Genomic DNA, 16503 nt, shown 5'->3' with positions numbered 1-16503 from the left:
TGAGGCATGCAGCCCCTACCATACTCTGTTGCTGGTGTTAATAGCGGTAGGGACTGTGGGTGAAGATTGTGTCTCTTGTGTTAATACAAAGCTGGGCATAATGGGGCTTTTAGATATATTAACTTAGGTAATGAACAACAGTAGTACAAGAGAGAGCAGATCTGTTGTAACAATGCCCTTGCCTGTCTCCCACGCGGTAACAGAGCACTCTGGTAAGCTGTGGCAGAGGCAGCTGGGGAGACAGGGTGCTGAGTACGCTAAACTACGTGCTCCCTGAGCTCGTGCTGCTTTAGCGTTTCCCCCCTCTCTTGAGCGTTTGAATGAGTGCTTAACTTTAAGCACAAATTCAGCGCCACTGAAGTTGATAGGCCTCTGAATTTTGCTGTCTGCTTCCATAAGATCAGCATTTCACACCGTGGGACTATGTTTAAACTTTGTTTCATTCAGGCCCACTAACTACTTCAAGATTTTATTTACACATTTTGCTACTTAAGCCTATTTCCGCAAGTTGCTGAACACCCAAAGTGTGCAAATGAGCAAATGAGTTTTTCTTCAGGCATTTTGCAAAAAACAAATATTGCCATATGCTCAGGGAAAGACACTGTGAATGAGCAACTAAATGTATTTACCCCGAACAGCTGAGTTTTGTAGTTGCTTTCATCCAGTCAGGCAGTGGTAATATTTCATTTCATCAAAGCATCAAGTATCAATTGCCCAAAGTTACGTTGCTGAATTAATACCAAATTGCCTGTTAGAGTTATCAGTAAAAGTCAGAGGGAACTGATTTGGCTACAGAGAGTTTGCAAACCATAAAAGAAGCAAATTCAAGTTATGCCAAGAGGATTCTTTTAATTAACAACTCTAAGTGACAATATGTAACAGTTTAACATTTTTCAGAACTAAAAATTTTGGGGAAATATTAACTTTGCTGCAAGTTGGCATAAAAATGTCATGTGAAAGCAAACAGGAGAGGGTCTGGTAACACCTGTTAATTTTTTTTTTTCTGGAAAACTGAAAACATTTTTTGAAGATATTTTTAATATAAAAATATGTACTACTTTTCTTTGGTAGAATGATGTCTTCCAGCAATAGTTGCTTTGTACAAACATACACCTGTACATAAAATAAAACATCACCATCTCAACTCTAATCCTGTCCTGGAGTCAGTGAAGGTTTTTGGCAACTTCCTGATTGGCTTGTCTGTATCTTATTGAACGATCAGTTGTTTCTATTTCAGCACCCAAAATACAATGAGTTTTAGTAGCTCACATGCAGTATAAAAAGCTCACATACATACACATTAAAGTGGCCAACTGCTTATAAATCATGCAGTTTATTAAAGAGACTGAATTCATAGGCAATTAAAAAAAATTCACAGATCCAAGAAGCCAAAGTTAATCAGAGACACAGTGCTCATAGTTACAGGCTTTCTTCCACCATGTAAAGTAACATCCATGAGGATTAAAATGCAAAAACTGAACAAATAGTTTTAAAAAAAAGTACAGATAAAGATCTTAGTCTAAATGTGTTATTTCCTCTTTTTGCCTAGCTCCTCAGTGACTCTTCCAAGTAACGTAGATCTACTCTTTTGCACGTAGACACTTATTAAATCTTCAAACACATCTTTCTTCTTCAGAACTGGCATCCTCTGAATATGAGAAAATATCCCTGAAAAGTGACATGAAAATATATAAAGTTATCAATTTCCAAACAACAAAGAGCAGCTGAGTGCTCAGCTTGCCACATCTGTATTTCCTCCATTTTTAGCTGCTACTGTCCCAATTTTATCAGCAGCAACTAATTGTCATTGCCCCAAAATCTCTTGTTTTGGTGATAGCCATATCCCTCTGTTTGCAAGTTGCCCTTCATTGACAAGTTACTTTGAACTTTTCCCCCCAGCATGGACCTTTTCCATCAGTGTTCATATAAAAGTTTCCTATTTGTAGTGAGCAAAGTCAGAGCACCCAACTATCAGAGTCATGTCCTGGTCTTACCAACTCACTAACTTGCCATCAACCTCCTTGCACAGTAGATGAGATTTATCATAAAAGTTAGTGGCACATTTGAAGAATGATAGGATATTTTCTATGCAATGATCTCCAAAAGCCTGTTGATTGGCTTTATTTCTTTCAATCACATTTGTTTTCTGAAAAAGTAACTGTTTAACACAATACCTGCTCACATGCATAATACAGCAGCCTTTGTCCCACTGCCCTGGCTGGCACCCTGCAGCCCCAGCAGAGTCAGGACAGCAAGTTGGGCCATGTGTGAGGGTTGATCTGAGCCCAACTGCCTGCACCTGTGAGGGGAGGTGTGCACAGCTGTGGCCACTCTGAGGGACCTGGCAGTAGAGGAGCCTGTGGGACCAGGAGAAAAAAGGTAGAGAAAAAGTAGGGCGGGGGGAGGGGGGTTGGTGTTTGTATTCTCCAAATGTTTATAGTGAAGTGCTACATGACTGCTGAGGAGGGTTTATTCTGTACAGCTGATCTTCAGGAAGATTTGTGGTGAGTACAAAAGCTTTATTTGCTTTTGTTTGCTTCATTTTTCCTTGTGATTTTCAAGTCCTTGTTTTGACTTTATGAGAGTTGTAATTGCTCTAGCACATCTAACTCCAGTGTTGTATTGTGAAAAATGCTTTTGTGAAAACTGCTTTTTCATAGCATTTGGATTTTGTTAAGGGAAGGGAATGTGTAGCTAAAGATACCTTGGCCAGATAATTCTAAAGGCTCTCCTCATCTGCCCTTTTGCACTCAGTCTGGAGCTGACTAGCACTTCTCTGCAGGATGTCTGGAGATATCAAGTTGTAATGCTGTCGGATTAAATGGGACTCCAGTGGATGGAGCCTGGGTGTTTTTCAGATAATTCATAATTAGCAGTGATTTTTCAGTTTTGATTTTTGTTAAGGTTTTTATGGATTGTGATAGAGCCTGAAGAGTATCTTCAGACCTTTTGGTAACCTCAAGGAGGAGTCTAGCAGGACTAGAGTGATTCAGAAAACAGCGTTTGGTGCTGTAAGTCTGGACTGGACTATTTCTACCACTGTCTTGGTAAACTTGGTCTCTTGGTCCTGTTTCCCAGATGAACAGAGTCTGAGAAACTGTGAAGGTGCCTGTTAGGTGTGATAGTGTGGTTCTGTTCAGCAACATCTGAAAGGTTTACCAAGGACTTCACTAGGTTTTTTGACTTAGAATTTTTTGTTTGTTTTTCCTAGAAAAGCGCAGTTCCTGATACTCTATTTTTACGATGGCCTCATGTGGTTAACCCTTTCATTCTGAAATCTGATGCTATAATAATAACACCTTAGCAGCAGTATTTCTGCGCTAAGTTCAGATCTCTGTCTTGCTTTTTCATTTCAATGATATGTTTAAGGTACTACTGTGAATACAGCTTACAAGTTGCTCTTGATTTACAATACTGTTTACCATTTAAAAAAAAAAAAAAGGTAAGATTAAATTGGTGCAAGTATTTGGGAGGAATAAAAACCAATAAGTTCAGTGTAGATCAACAAAGATGTTCTCAACAGATACAAAAGTAAGAGTATAAGACAAAAAAAATCTAGCATTAATGTTTGACTTTTAAAACAGCCTGCTGAAAGCTATTCATATCTGCCCATGTAGATACGGAATGAAGTACACAAGGTCATTCAAATGCTAGCAGTGCTGCTCTTTGGGCTGAGAAAACAGGCTTGTACATCTTCTTATGCATAAGCGGTAATTCAGTTCCTCATCGTTTGCTAGTGTGAGATTTCTATCTGCAATTATTAACAATTGATTTTTCGGTTTTCAGTGACTAAACAAGGCAGTAGGGTCAGGAGTTACGAAGATTAGAACAACCAGCTTTGTTAAGAAACTGGAAGGCTTGGATGAGAGGTTAGATAGCTTGTTCAAAAAATGAAATTTAGGCTGTCACTGCTGTAAGCTGCCTGCTACTAACTGGTGTTAATCAATTGTACAGAGAAACCAGATGAACTGATTACAATTCACAAAACAGAGAGGCAAAAGAATAAGGAAGGGTGGGGAAAATCCTTGTTTCTCTTAAAGTGTGCATACTAAGTAGTGTCTTAAAATCTCTCTGTATGGGAGTAAACAGTTATTCACAAAACATGTAATTTGTTTCTTCAAAATACATCAGGCTTACCCTTAATCAGTGTCTTGGACAAAAGCTGTTTATTTAAGAAAAACAGAGTGTGACATAGATATGAAAAGCCAAATGTAAACAAAAGGCTTAGGGGGAATTTAGGCAATGACATTCAAAGCTGCAGTCTTGAAAACAGTAATTAATCTGGTGCTTTAGCCTTGTGGGCATGTCAGGTTTTGATACTACTACTGCCCCAGGTGTCTAAAGCTGCACTCTGCTTATGCTCAAAAGTGCAGCAGTCTTGCCAGGACTGAGTAATTTGGTGCCTTTGTGATGCCCAAGGCCACTTGGGAACCAGAAGGGGGTTCTGGGCTGTCTTCTGTCAGCATGGCTCAACATAGCAGAGATCTTCTCGGAGCTGTGTGGTTAGCTCAGACTTTTTGAAGGGCAGGATATGGTCTACTGTTTGCTTTTAAAATGCAGGTAGTGGTGACTTGGTTCACAGTTTAGAAACTGGACTTGCGTTTGGGAGTTGCTCTTCCTCCTGACTTTGAGAGGGTTGACTCAAACGCATAACTCTCACCTCCCAGCTTGCCAGCTAGGACACTCTATAAGGCTCTATAATGGGGGTAAGGACCTCTCTATCCTTCCTATTGAACCCTATCTTTCAGCGCACAATTCAAGGTTTGTGAGACCGGGACTGTGAAGGCATATAGCTGTCCCCAGAGTGGAAGAATCGTGAGTACAAGTCCCTTCTTCAGAGACACCCTAATGGGTAGCCACCCATGGAGGTTCTTCATTATTCCATGCACAGTGCTCCCTAACAGCCTAATGACTAAGACACTGACCTAGGAAGTAGAGATAGAAGTCTGAATCCTTTTGGGTGGAAAAGCAGTTCTGCATCCTCCCTGTGGGTCTTACATGTTAAACTGCTTGTGGAAGCAGCAGCACTTCTTCCCCTCCATCAAAAAATAGCACCTTCCCCTTTCTGGAGGAGGATATTCCCAGTGGAAGGATGTTTCTGCTGGTAGCGGGACCAGAACTGAAGCCTTGGAGGGGAGTGAGACTTAGGAAAAGCTATGCGGGATCTTCCTTCTGAGAGTGGGAAGGCTGAGTGTCATGCTACCGTTTGCAGATCCTGTTGTGAGGTGTCAGTTCTCACCCTACTGTGAGGCACTTACTTTAAGCCTGTGGATTCTGCTCTGGGGATGGGAACCTGGAGACTAGGAATTGCTGCATTTAGTGTCATAGCTCCTATTCTTCCTCCCAGAGCTGAAGCTGTGTCTGAAATCCTGCACACTCCTGAGTCCTAGATTTGTTTCCATTGTCTGTTGGACCTAGTTACCAGTATGGAAATAGGAAGAAATATCTAGCAGTTGACTACTAGATGGAAGTAAATGTATCCTTATCATCCTGCTGCAAGATTGCTGTTCTTCTCAGCAGCACCAGTATGACTGTTCGTGGGGTAACGCACCCATCAGAATGAGAAATGCTGACCTAGCCTAGCTAGAAATGCTAGCACAATAGTGGTAAAATGTTGGTATATCAGAACATCTTTTTATGTTCAGTTACTGTGCTGCCTTTTTTTTGTTTGAATCCTCCTGTCTTTCACTGTCTATCCCTGCCCTCCACCCTCCCCCACCCCTGCCAAATTTGAAACTTAAAAGCTATCACTGGAGTTCAGGTAATTTGGAGGTCAAATTCTTGCTGAGATCATTTTGAACATAAACATAGTTCTCTACCAGATGGGTTTTTTTTGTGCAGCCCTGTCAATTGCTTCTGTGCTATTAACACATGGCAAAATAAGCTTGTATCCCTTTTTTTCCCTACTAGCCTCTAGTTACTGCCTAAGAGATCTGTATTAAAGGAGTGGTAACCTTGGTTTCTCCATGTGAATTGAGAATGTAGAGTAGTGATTTTCTGTTCAGCTTCTGCTAGCTGCCTTCTCCCTAGGCCATGGGTTCTGGAGAGCACGCAGTCCACATAGATATCCCAGAAGAGCTGAGCCAGGTCCCAGAACAGAGCCCCGTGTTTCAAGTTCTCTGATGATTTCAGGAAAATCATAAAGTCCCAAAAGCCACTGACAGAGTCAGAAATGCGAGGCTTCCTCATTTCCAGCAAGACAGATGAGGAGGATTCCCAACACTGGGGGTCTGCTCGCCCAAGAGCCAGTGGATCAATTTGGCTATGGCAGAGGAAAGGTGTCATGCAGAACGCTCCCATGATCAGCAGAGAGCAAGTGAGTCTCATGTTGCAGTGGATTCTTCCTCTGCTCCCAAGATCCATTGTGTCACTGAAATGTCACAGAAACAAAGGAAACTGGAGAAACTTCTGGCTATTGTATGAAGGAATTAAAATCTTGCTATTTCACATCACATAGAAGGTACTTTATGTAGTCATAATTCTTCCTCAGGTCTTTAAAATGTGTGTGCAGTCTTTTGCATGTATGAGTATAAATACAGTAGAGTTGCATTACTCTGTGCAGTGGAAGCATATGTTAAAATTGTTAATTATCCTTAAATCTGTATGATGAACTCTTATCTGGAACTTCTTCATATTGAAAGCCTTTGTCTTTATTGAAAAAGGTTAGAGATCTGCAAATAAAAATCCACTCTTTTACAGAGAATTTAAACTTTCTGACCATCTTGCTTTCCTCAGTAAAATTTTGTGAACCCTTTAAAATAATCTGCAGACTCCCAGTGATCTGTGGGCAGCAGGTGGGAAACTATTTCTTGTAACTGTTTTAATGAATTAATGGTAAGTTGCAAAACCATCCTTTGAACAGGACTATGATACCTGTTAAAATGCAGAACAGTTCTGAAATGATGATACAGCAAAGCCACAGCACGATAGCTTGTATTGCACAGCATGCATGCACGCATGTATATAAACTTGAATTGTTCTGGTAATGTAATGTACAGATGCTTGTCGCAGATCACTGTAAGGATTGTCTGTTAGAATTGTGAAACTTGGTAACTAGCAGCTACAGGGGGGAAAACCTAAGAGTGATAACCTTTTAGGAACAGCAAGGTCCAGTCATCTCCATCAAACTTCATTTAATTTCTAATACGCATTTCTAATGTGTATGAGAGGTAACAGGTTTGGGTTCTGTGGCAATTGGTAACATCTGAGATCATTTTGGGGGCAAATAAGTGTTAACAAGTGTGCTGAATCTTTGAGTGTTTTGGCTTTCTTTTTTCTTTTTTTTTTAACTAGATCTCTCAATCAGCTTAACTTAATCAGCAGCTGGGTTTTTGTGTAGACAGCCTCTTCTGTGAGTGCTCAGCAGAAGCAATGCCCCTCTGCTGTGCAAAGGAAAACATAGGAGGCAGGATAACTCTGTACGGACAGATTGCATGTGAAAGGCAGCCCAGTCCTGGGCTATTCTCCCCGCACCAGTGTGCGAGGGGGGAGAGGGTTGGGCCCTTTGTGAACTGTATTTCCCCTGCGGAGCTAAAGGAGACTCTTCAGAAATTTCAGTCCTGGCAGTGATATTACTGCCTCCCCCCTGTCTGGCTACTTGATGGGGTTCTGGGAAAACTTTGGAGGTATTTAGACTTCAGAGAACTAACTCTCCAACTGTTTACAGTCATTTTTAAACTGAGTTAGGATCCTGTGAGCAGACTTGGCTTGACAGGTCTTGGATCTGACCCCTGCATTTAATCAATAGAAGAGGGATAGCACAGTCTTCCTGTACTGCTATGCCTAGGGCTGTCACCTATGACAGCAGTGGTAGGAGCCCTGTTACACTGCTGCTTACTTTAACAAAATGGGGCTGTCCTTATGCCTGTGGCCAAGATCTCTAGAAGCACCTTGCTGTGTGCCCTGCTGCTCGAGGCAGGTTTTGATGGCTCTCAAAGGCGAAACTGTAGAAGTCTTGTGAGTCGCTACTCCATTCTTACTGGTTTGTGCACAAAAGCCCTTCCACGGGATAGCAGACACCCATGCATGGTATGCTGTGCAACATGCACGTAGATATACGCTTACTGTAACATTTCAAGGGACATTGTTAACTTCGTATTTAGCAAGCTCAAAAGTTACTTTGAAATCTCTTCTTGTGGTATAGTTGCCTTGTTCCTCTGACAAGATTTGGATTTAGTTACACTCCTTATTTTCAAAAGTCTTTTTTTCTTTTACTGGTTTTGAAAACAATTTAGCAATCGTAGATATGACCATGGGGAAAAAAAAAAAAAAAAAGGATAGTTCAAACTGAGGCGTGATACTAAAATTGTCTTTTAAAGATGATGCTGTCACTTGGGCAGGGGGCAATCTGGTTTGCATTGGTTAACGATTGGGTTGGTTACTTTGCTTTTCCCCCCCACCCCGGGGAAACTTTCTAAGTTACAAAATTGGATAAAACAAGGGTGAGGGGTTCTGGATTTGTCAGAGGTGTGAACAAAGGGACGGTCGGGCAGGGCGGGCGTCTGCGGGTCTGCGGCATTTAGTGTGGTGTGGGTCCGGACCAGTAGCCGGGAGCACTAGCCCGTATGATCTGGTTGAAGTGAGGGAGCATTCTGCTGTTAGTCTGCTGCAAACCTCGGGATTTTTTAGATGGCTGAGGAGAGTTGAGGGGATGCTCAGGGCTCTGACTTCCCCCTACCACCACCACTATTTAAACACACACACACACGGAATGTACAGTGCTTTGCAACAAAAAAAAGTTCATTAGCTGACTTGTCACCGTTTGCATGGCTGGAGCTAAGAATTACGGCTGTTCTCAATCCTAGAGCTTAGGTGCTGACCGCGGTGGCGAGCGGCGTTTGCGAGCCGCCCGGAGCTGCGCGCGGCTCTGCCCGGGGCTCCCGTCCCGTCCCGGGCTCCCGTCCCGTCCCGTCCCGTCCCCCCGGCGCCGCCCGTCCTTACCTCGGCGCTCCGGCGGCAGGGCGGGCAGGGCGCTCTCCGCGCCCGGCGCCGCCGCGCTCCTTAAGAAGCCGGAGCGAGCAGCCCCGCTTAGTTTTTACGTCAGGGCGCGGGGAGAAGCCCCCACCCGCTCCCGGGCACCGGGCGCTCCCTCCCCTCCGGCGAGAAGCGCGGCTCCTGCCCCGCGTTGGTCCCTCTGCTCTGCACCCCGACTCGGGGAGCCCCTGACTGCCCCCCGCCCGCCTCCCCCCGAGGGGCCCTGCTGCAAGGGGGCTCTGCTTGTCTGCCCGGCCTGTCCTCCTTTCTGTACAGCCCGTGGCACCGGCTCCTGGGGGCTAGACTGGGAGAGGTGTTGCCTCTGGCCAAGGGAAGCTGTGCTCAGGGGCTGTCAGTAGAAGAGGAACAGCCCCTGCCTTGCAGTTGGCAAAGCTGCAGCCTCCTCTCACCTTCTCTCCTAGTGATGCTGCCCTGGGGGCCAAGGGTAAAGACCAGGTCCCCACACTGGAGCCCAAGGTGTCCAGGCCTGCCTCTGGCATCTTGCTTGCTGTGCCAGGCTGCCAGAGGGGCTCCCCAGAGTGGGAGTCTGCCTGGCCCAAAGAGGGGTGTTTGCTGGCCAGGGCTCAGCCCACACAACAGCAAGCTGGTGCAGCTCTCCTGGTAACTGAAGCAGAGTCCTAAAGAAGAACCCAGTAAAGGAATTATTGCAGTGACGGAGCTGAGCTGCTCACTGCAGCTCAATTCACACAGCTCTGGGTAAAAGAGAGCTGCCCTGGGGGACTGTGTTCCCTCCTGAAGGAGAGGGCCCTGAGTGTATTTTTCCCCCCTAGAAAAATAACTATAGTGTGGTATATTATTGCTGCATATCCTCCTTGTAAGGCTCTTGGCTGTTTCCCCTCTCCCCTGTCACGTGCTTGGAATGGCTGTAAAACCTGAAACATGCTGGGAATAGGCCAGGCAAGGAAACAGGTGGTGGACATTGGTGAAAGGGCCATCACTTGGTGCGTGCAGGGTAGGAAGGAAAGCCTGTGCTCTACTGTGCGAATGACAACTCTGCTCGTGTTCACTATGTCTGTTGTAGTCACCCCTTCATATCCATCTGCACTGCAATAAACTGTTTATCCCAAAAAGCTGGTGCTGGGGCTCCAGGAACAGGCCACTAAACAGTGTCCAGCATAACTTTCTTAACACTGCTATTTGAAGCAACAGGGTGGGAGAGACTATTCTCTTTCATAATTCTGGGTAGTCTACAGGTCATATCATGCAGTACTCTGACCATCTGAAGTCAGTGGAGCTGTACCAGCTCAAACCATCTAGGAACTAGCCTGCGTTTTTTGCGGGGGAAGGGGATAGGAGGGGAGGCAAGGTTCAAGACTGTTTCACTGACAGCTCCCTTCAGTATTTGCACTTAGAAACCTAATCTTTTCTCTGAAGTAACTGTGCTTCAGTTGCACCAGGATAATCCTTGTTGAAGTGAGCAGAGCTACTCCACTTTACACCAGCTGGAAAGTTGGCCTGAAACACTGGTTTTCTTTTAGTCATCTGCATCTTTATAATTTAAATCTTTCTGTGCGTCCAGTCCATGTAAATGGAGAAGCATGTTCCTTTCCTAGCCCATAATCTTTCAATGTGTCCACAACAACATAGACTGCACTGTTCTTTTCTTCTGACACTTTATTTCTTATTCTTAATTAGTAAATCAAGTCAAAGTGTATTTTGCATAAGTAATGTTACTTTATGACAAAAGTAAAAGGAACCTTTTTGGGGGTGGGGGAACATCTGACTAGAGTCAATGTAGATAATTATATTGTAGGACTCGTGCAGATTTGCAGATGTTCCATTTATTCCTTAAGAAATGTGGCACTGAGAATGGTAAGCACTGACTGCCAAAAGGGACTTTGGAAAGAAATGAAGAATTTAATACCCTGCAGCAAGCCCTTGAAACATGGCAGGGGAAAGCCTGTTGTCCTGAATAGGAAATCCAGCATTTCTTCTCTGTGCTATCAAATACAGGCTATTCCATGAGACTTCCTTCTCCCAGGTTCTAGGACTAAGATGGTCCTCAAGCTTCTCCCTGTTTTTTTTTTTGTCAGCTGTGTCAGTTTCTTGCACTTTATGGAGCCACCTTGGTGAGTAGGAAGGCTGAATAACCAGTGTGCTTCTCCCAGCCTCTGTTTTGGGTTGAATGGGGTGGTAGAGAAGGAAAAAGTGTGGCCATAAGAGATCAGTGTCATGGTGTAACCTGAAGGCAGCTCCTAGGTAGAAAAGACTCTGAGGCTGCTTGTGTTTGTTGCTGCTCTGGGCACAGGAGGCCACAACAGAGCAGGACTATAGCACCATGGTGGTGGCTGTTCCTGCCATTGCTCCGTCTGTGGTGAAGTGCTCTAAGGACTCTGCCCTGTACTGCTAAGTGTAGAGGAGAAAGGCTGAAACTGGAAAGGAAAAGGTGGAATGTTTCTTGTGAACTGATATATTTCTGCCAAGCTGGAACCTTTCTGAATTCATTGTAAGAAGCGAGTTTATTTAATTGAGTCCCTTCTGGGGAGCACTTTATCTCGTCTTGGATCAAGAAAAACATTGGTTTCATTCCACTCAGAATCATTCTGGTAGACCCAAGGGTGCTGAACCAGGGGATCTAACAGAAATAAGAGTTGCTGCTCAAGGGAAATACTGCTACAGATAACATACTGTGCTCCATAAATACTTCCTGAGCCTGCTATGCTCTGGTCCCTCTGAACCAGAGCACTCATACTCTATTTCTGGGAAAGAGGTTTCTGTTAATTGGATTCATCACCTCAACCTCCTTGCAGAGAAGAAATGTAGAAGGGTTGGCCGTCTCATTCAATTCTGTGTACTCTTTCTTGATAGAGCTTTCTGTGCCCTTTTTAGGCTATGAATAAACTTTCTTTCATTGTGCTGCATGATGTATTCCCCTGACAGCCAGTGTTCACATCTTCAATGGGTTTACCATATCTTATGAATGGATTTAATTCAGGTGGGCTGTAGATCATATCCAGAGTCGCTTGCAAAAGGAGAATTTTGTGAAGGAAAGTTTATTCTTGATCTCATAACTAAGAGTTGTTTCAGATCATGAAGCACTACAGTAATGGCATATCTTTACCAGAAGAATGTCAATTTAAAACCTAAACATGTTAAAATGAGCTGGTTGTAGGAGTGGGGCTGGGAAGAGAAAAGTAGGAGAGCACCTCATTGATACTGGTGTTCTGAAGACTGTAAAGGCACAAACAGCTATGTGCAGAGTTGTTCCCTTCCTGTGGTTTGTTCCTGGAGAACCCGCTGATGTAGTTTAGCGTTAGCAGTTACTAGGCTATGGCTTATGGTTGCTTGAGCAATGTAAGCCCTTACAAATTTAAAAAATTAAGTTCAACACTGAGAGGCAGCAATGTAGGATAGTGTTCGCAATGTATTGCTTGTCTTTACCTTCATAAGCAGCAATACCTGAACCCAACATAAAGCTTTGTGAAACCATCTGAATGATGACAGAAACATATTTAAGCCTCAATCCAAAAAAAGTTTTTAAGAAATATTATTAGCTGAAAACTTGTGTTTTGCTGAATAGAATTCCAAATTTTCGCAGCTTTGTGTGAAATCACAGAATCACAGAATGGTTGAGGTTGGAAGGGACCTCTGGAGATCATCTAGTCCAACCCCCCTGCTCAAGCAGGGTCACCTAGAGCACCTTGCACAGGATCGCGTCCAGGCAGATTTTGAAAATCTCTAGAGAAGGAGACTCCACAACCTCTCTGGGCAACCTGTTCCAGTGCTCTGTCACCCTCACTGTGAAGAAGTTTTTTCTCATGTTCAGATGGAATTGTCTGTGTTTCAGTTTGTGCCCGTTGCCTTGCGTCCTATCGCTGGGCACCACTGAAAAAAGTCTGGCCCCATCCTCTTGACACCCTCCCTTCAGATACTTATACACATTGATAAGATCTCCTCTCAGCCTTCTCTTCTCCAAGCTAAACAGGCCCAGCTCTCTCAGCCTTTCCTCATAAGAGAGATGCTCCAGTCCCTTAATCATCTTTGTAGCCCTTTGCTGGACTCGCTCCAGTAGTGCCACATCCCTCTTGTACTGGGGAGCCCAGAACTGGACGCAGTACTCCAGATGTGGCCTCACCAGGGCTGAGTAGAGGGGGAGAATCACCTCCCTCGACCTGCTGGCGACACTCTTCCTGATGCACCCTGGCATACCATTGGCCTTCTTGGCCACAAGGGCACATTGCTGGCTCATGCTTAACTTGGTGTCCACCAGCACTCCCAGGTCCTTCTCTGTAGAGCTGCTTTCCAGCAGGTCAACCCCCAACCTGCACTGGTGCAGGGGGTTATTCCTCCCCAGGTGCAGGACCCTGCACTTCCCTCTGTTGAACTTCATGAGGTTCCTCTCCGCCCAGCTCTCCAGCCTGTCCAGGTCTCTCTGAATGGCAGCACAGCCCTCTGGCGTATCAGCCACTCCTCCCAGTTTTGTATCGTCAGCAAACTTGCTGAGGGTGCACTCTGCCCCTTCATCCAGGTCACTGATGAGCAAGTTGAACAATACTGGGCCCAGTATTGACCCGCTGGGGACACCGCTAGCTACAGGCCTCCAACTAGACTTTGTGCCACACTGATCACAACCCTCTGAGCTCTGCCATTCAGCCAGTTCTCAATCCACCTCACTGTCCACTCATCTAACCCACACTTCCTGAGCTTGTCTATGAGGATGTTATGGGAAACAGTGTCAAAAGCCTTGCTGAAGTCGAGGTAAACAACATCCACTGCTCTCCCCTCATCTACCCAGCCAGTCATTCCATCATAGAAGGCTATCAGATTGGTTAGGCATGATTTCCCCTTGGTGAAGCCATGCTGACTACTCCTGATCACTTTCTTTTCCTCCACATGCTTGGAGATGGCCTCCAGCATGAGCTGCTCCATCACCTTTCCAGGGAGCCAGCTGAGGCTGACTGGCCTGTAGTTCCCTGGGTCCTCCTTCTTGCCCTTTTTTGAAGACTGGGGTGACACTGGCTTTCTTCCAGTCCTCAGGCACCTCTCCTGTTCTCCATGACCTTTCAAAGATGATGGAGACTGGCTTAGCAATAACGTCCGCCAGTTCCCTCAGCACTCGTGGGTGCATCCCATCAGGGCCCATGGATTTGTGGGTGTCAAGTTTGCGGACTTGGCTGCAGACCAAGTCACAGCAAAGGCAAAACTTGTGATTCTCAGAGGGGAAAACCTCAAAAGTCAGTGAGCTGGTGTGTGTTTTTTGTTTTGATTGTTTGGATTTTTGCGTGGTTGTGTGGGTTTTTTTGTTTGTTTGTTTGTTTTTTTTGGGGGGGTTGCCTGTTTGTTCAGCAAAGTACATGGCAGAAAGTTGTTTTTCTTCCAAGTCCACAAAGGGAAAGCGGGCATCTAACTCTCACTTATACCTTTGCAAATTTTCTCTCAAGCAGGAGATTAAATTGTGCTTAAAATTGGCTCCCTGTCAAATATACCTAAGAGCTTCTTGGAAATGAAATACTCGTGCTTGATCCAAAGTCTGTTTGTGGATATTTTTTATTAATTTTTAAAATGATATTTAGGGCTTTGAGTCAGGACTCGGAGTTATACTACTGCCTAGTAAAGGATAATGCAAGCCCTTAATTGAATGCAGAACACTTTTTAAAATAGATACTCTGCTTTAAAACAAACAAAAAAGGTTAATTTCAGCTAAGAAGTCATGTAGGATTGTGATGAATCGATGTTCTGCAAGCAAAAAGAGGAGCAAAATTGAACAAATTTCTCACCAAGTGATTTGCTCCCCCCTTTGCTAGCCAAGATAGTTAGTGTAACTCTGAATAAATAGTCTGTATCAAAGTAATGATGTCATATCAAAACATGGTTTTCACATTGTTAATGTCAAATGTCTTCTAATTTTTTTTGCGTTTGCTTTCAAAAAATGTACAAATGTGCCTGACATACAAACACAGACAAACTCTTTAGAGAGGACTGTGCTCTCCCTGTCTGTTAGTTATCTCTGTGCAGTGAGATTGCTTGTGCTTGGGGCATATGAGTATTGCAAAGATATGTTGTCTTCCAGCCTGTTTAGCTGAGGAACTGAATGGGCCCTGTAACGTCTTGTTGAATTCTGTAGGTGTTTGTCCCATTAGGCATTGAATGCAGTAGGAAGTGTCTCAAGAAAATAGAAGTTAACATGTAATAATGTTGGGAAGATCATGTGTTTGTAGGTGACTGTCATATGAGGTCTAATTATGTCTCCATGGAGCAAATTTCCAAGCAGCCTGTGTTTCTGCCTCACTGTGGGTCAGCCTGTCACATACGGCAAATGCAGGGAGCAGCGCTTTGTGTTCCTGCGCTCAGCCTCCGCTCGTGGCCTCCTTCTGTTCTGGGGCTGTCTCTCTGAGCCTGCACTGCGGCACGTGAGTTCTCTGCTTGGCTTTCCCAGAGGTTCTTGAAAGCTGCTTGACCTGGCAGTAAACAGTTTTTGTGACTGGTGAGGATTTTTTTTTTTTTTTTTTTTTAAAGTATCGGCAAGTGTGGAGGGCGTTGCTGTAACTGGATTTGAGACTCTACCCTACTAAAGTCAGAAGCTAAATTCCCAGTGTGGGTTTTAATCCCTGAGCTAGGATTTTTATTGGAATGATTTAGAAATTGACTCCTGACTACTGGTGGGTGTACAGCAGCACTGGTCTGGGTTTTGTGGTTTCCTACACAGATTGCTCTGAGTTGCCTCTTCTTATCCTTGACTTTATAGTGCTTTCATTCTTGTTGCTCAGGTGGGCCATCTGGAGGCAGCTATCCTCTTCCAGCATTCCAGCCACTTTGGCAGATGACGCCAGGCGTTTGGTGCCTATGGAGCCCCCTGTGTCACATGGTCTTTATTTAAACCCATGAGCAGGGCTAGACCGAGAGACACTGGACACAGCTTTGTGGTTTTCCTCAGTGAAAGTGTCATATGAGCAGCAACGATAAAGCACTCTTGTCCTCCCTCTCGGCAGATGACATGGGCTAGCATCCCCCACCACTCTACTCTTAAACTATTCTCTTAATGTTGCGCTCTTAAGCGACTCCCTAGTTTCTCTTGGGACCTAAGTAGTGGGTCAAATTAGTAGCCACAAAGTGTCTGATGACCTCACACTGCTCTGAACATGGGTATATTTGATGCATTTTCCCAAGCAAAAATTGTGTTCCATTAGCCTTAAGTTTAAAGTGGCTTCATCATTGACTGATTTAAATTGATTTGTGAAAACGGTAATATTCCTTGTAACAAAAGTGTTTTAGCACAAGTTTTGAAAAGCCATTTGGAACGGGTATTTTACAAGTGCAGACTAAGTGATGCTGGTCAGGAAATTAGGATTTTTTATTTTTTTTCCAAAATGTAATTTGATGTGATATTATAGATGCAAATGACCTTTGTGAAGAATGTGACTAAGAACATCCTATATTTGTATCTAGATATACTGATACATTCCAGGAAAATCCTAAAAACTCTGACTAATGAATACATTAGCAATTAAATGTTTATGTCCTTTGGGCAGATTGTCTCACTTTAGCCATCCAGTGCAGTTTTTAGAGAGT

General features: G+C 44.2%; 1 protein-coding gene across 1 annotated transcript; it reads right to left on the bottom strand.

Moving 5' to 3' along the window:
* Window positions 1-1528: 1528 nt before the first annotated feature.
* Window positions 1529-6484, bottom strand: FAM237A (family with sequence similarity 237 member A). The gene is made up of 2 exons (XM_013952198.2): window positions 5955-6484; window positions 1529-1668 (listed from the first exon to the last, which is right to left on the bottom strand). Exons 1-2 carry the CDS (start codon window positions 6361-6363, stop codon window positions 1529-1531), a joined length of 549 nt encoding a protein of 182 aa, XP_013807652.1. The 5' UTR covers window positions 6364-6484.
* Window positions 6485-16503: the final 10019 nt, after the last annotated feature.

This window comes from Apteryx mantelli, chromosome 6 (genome assembly GCF_036417845.1).
Source record: "Apteryx mantelli isolate bAptMan1 chromosome 6, bAptMan1.hap1, whole genome shotgun sequence".
NCBI classification, from domain to species: domain Eukaryota; kingdom Metazoa; phylum Chordata; class Aves; order Apterygiformes; family Apterygidae; genus Apteryx; species Apteryx mantelli.
The sequence above is the reverse complement of the archived record's forward strand: the minus strand, read 5'-3'. Positions and strand labels throughout refer to the sequence as shown.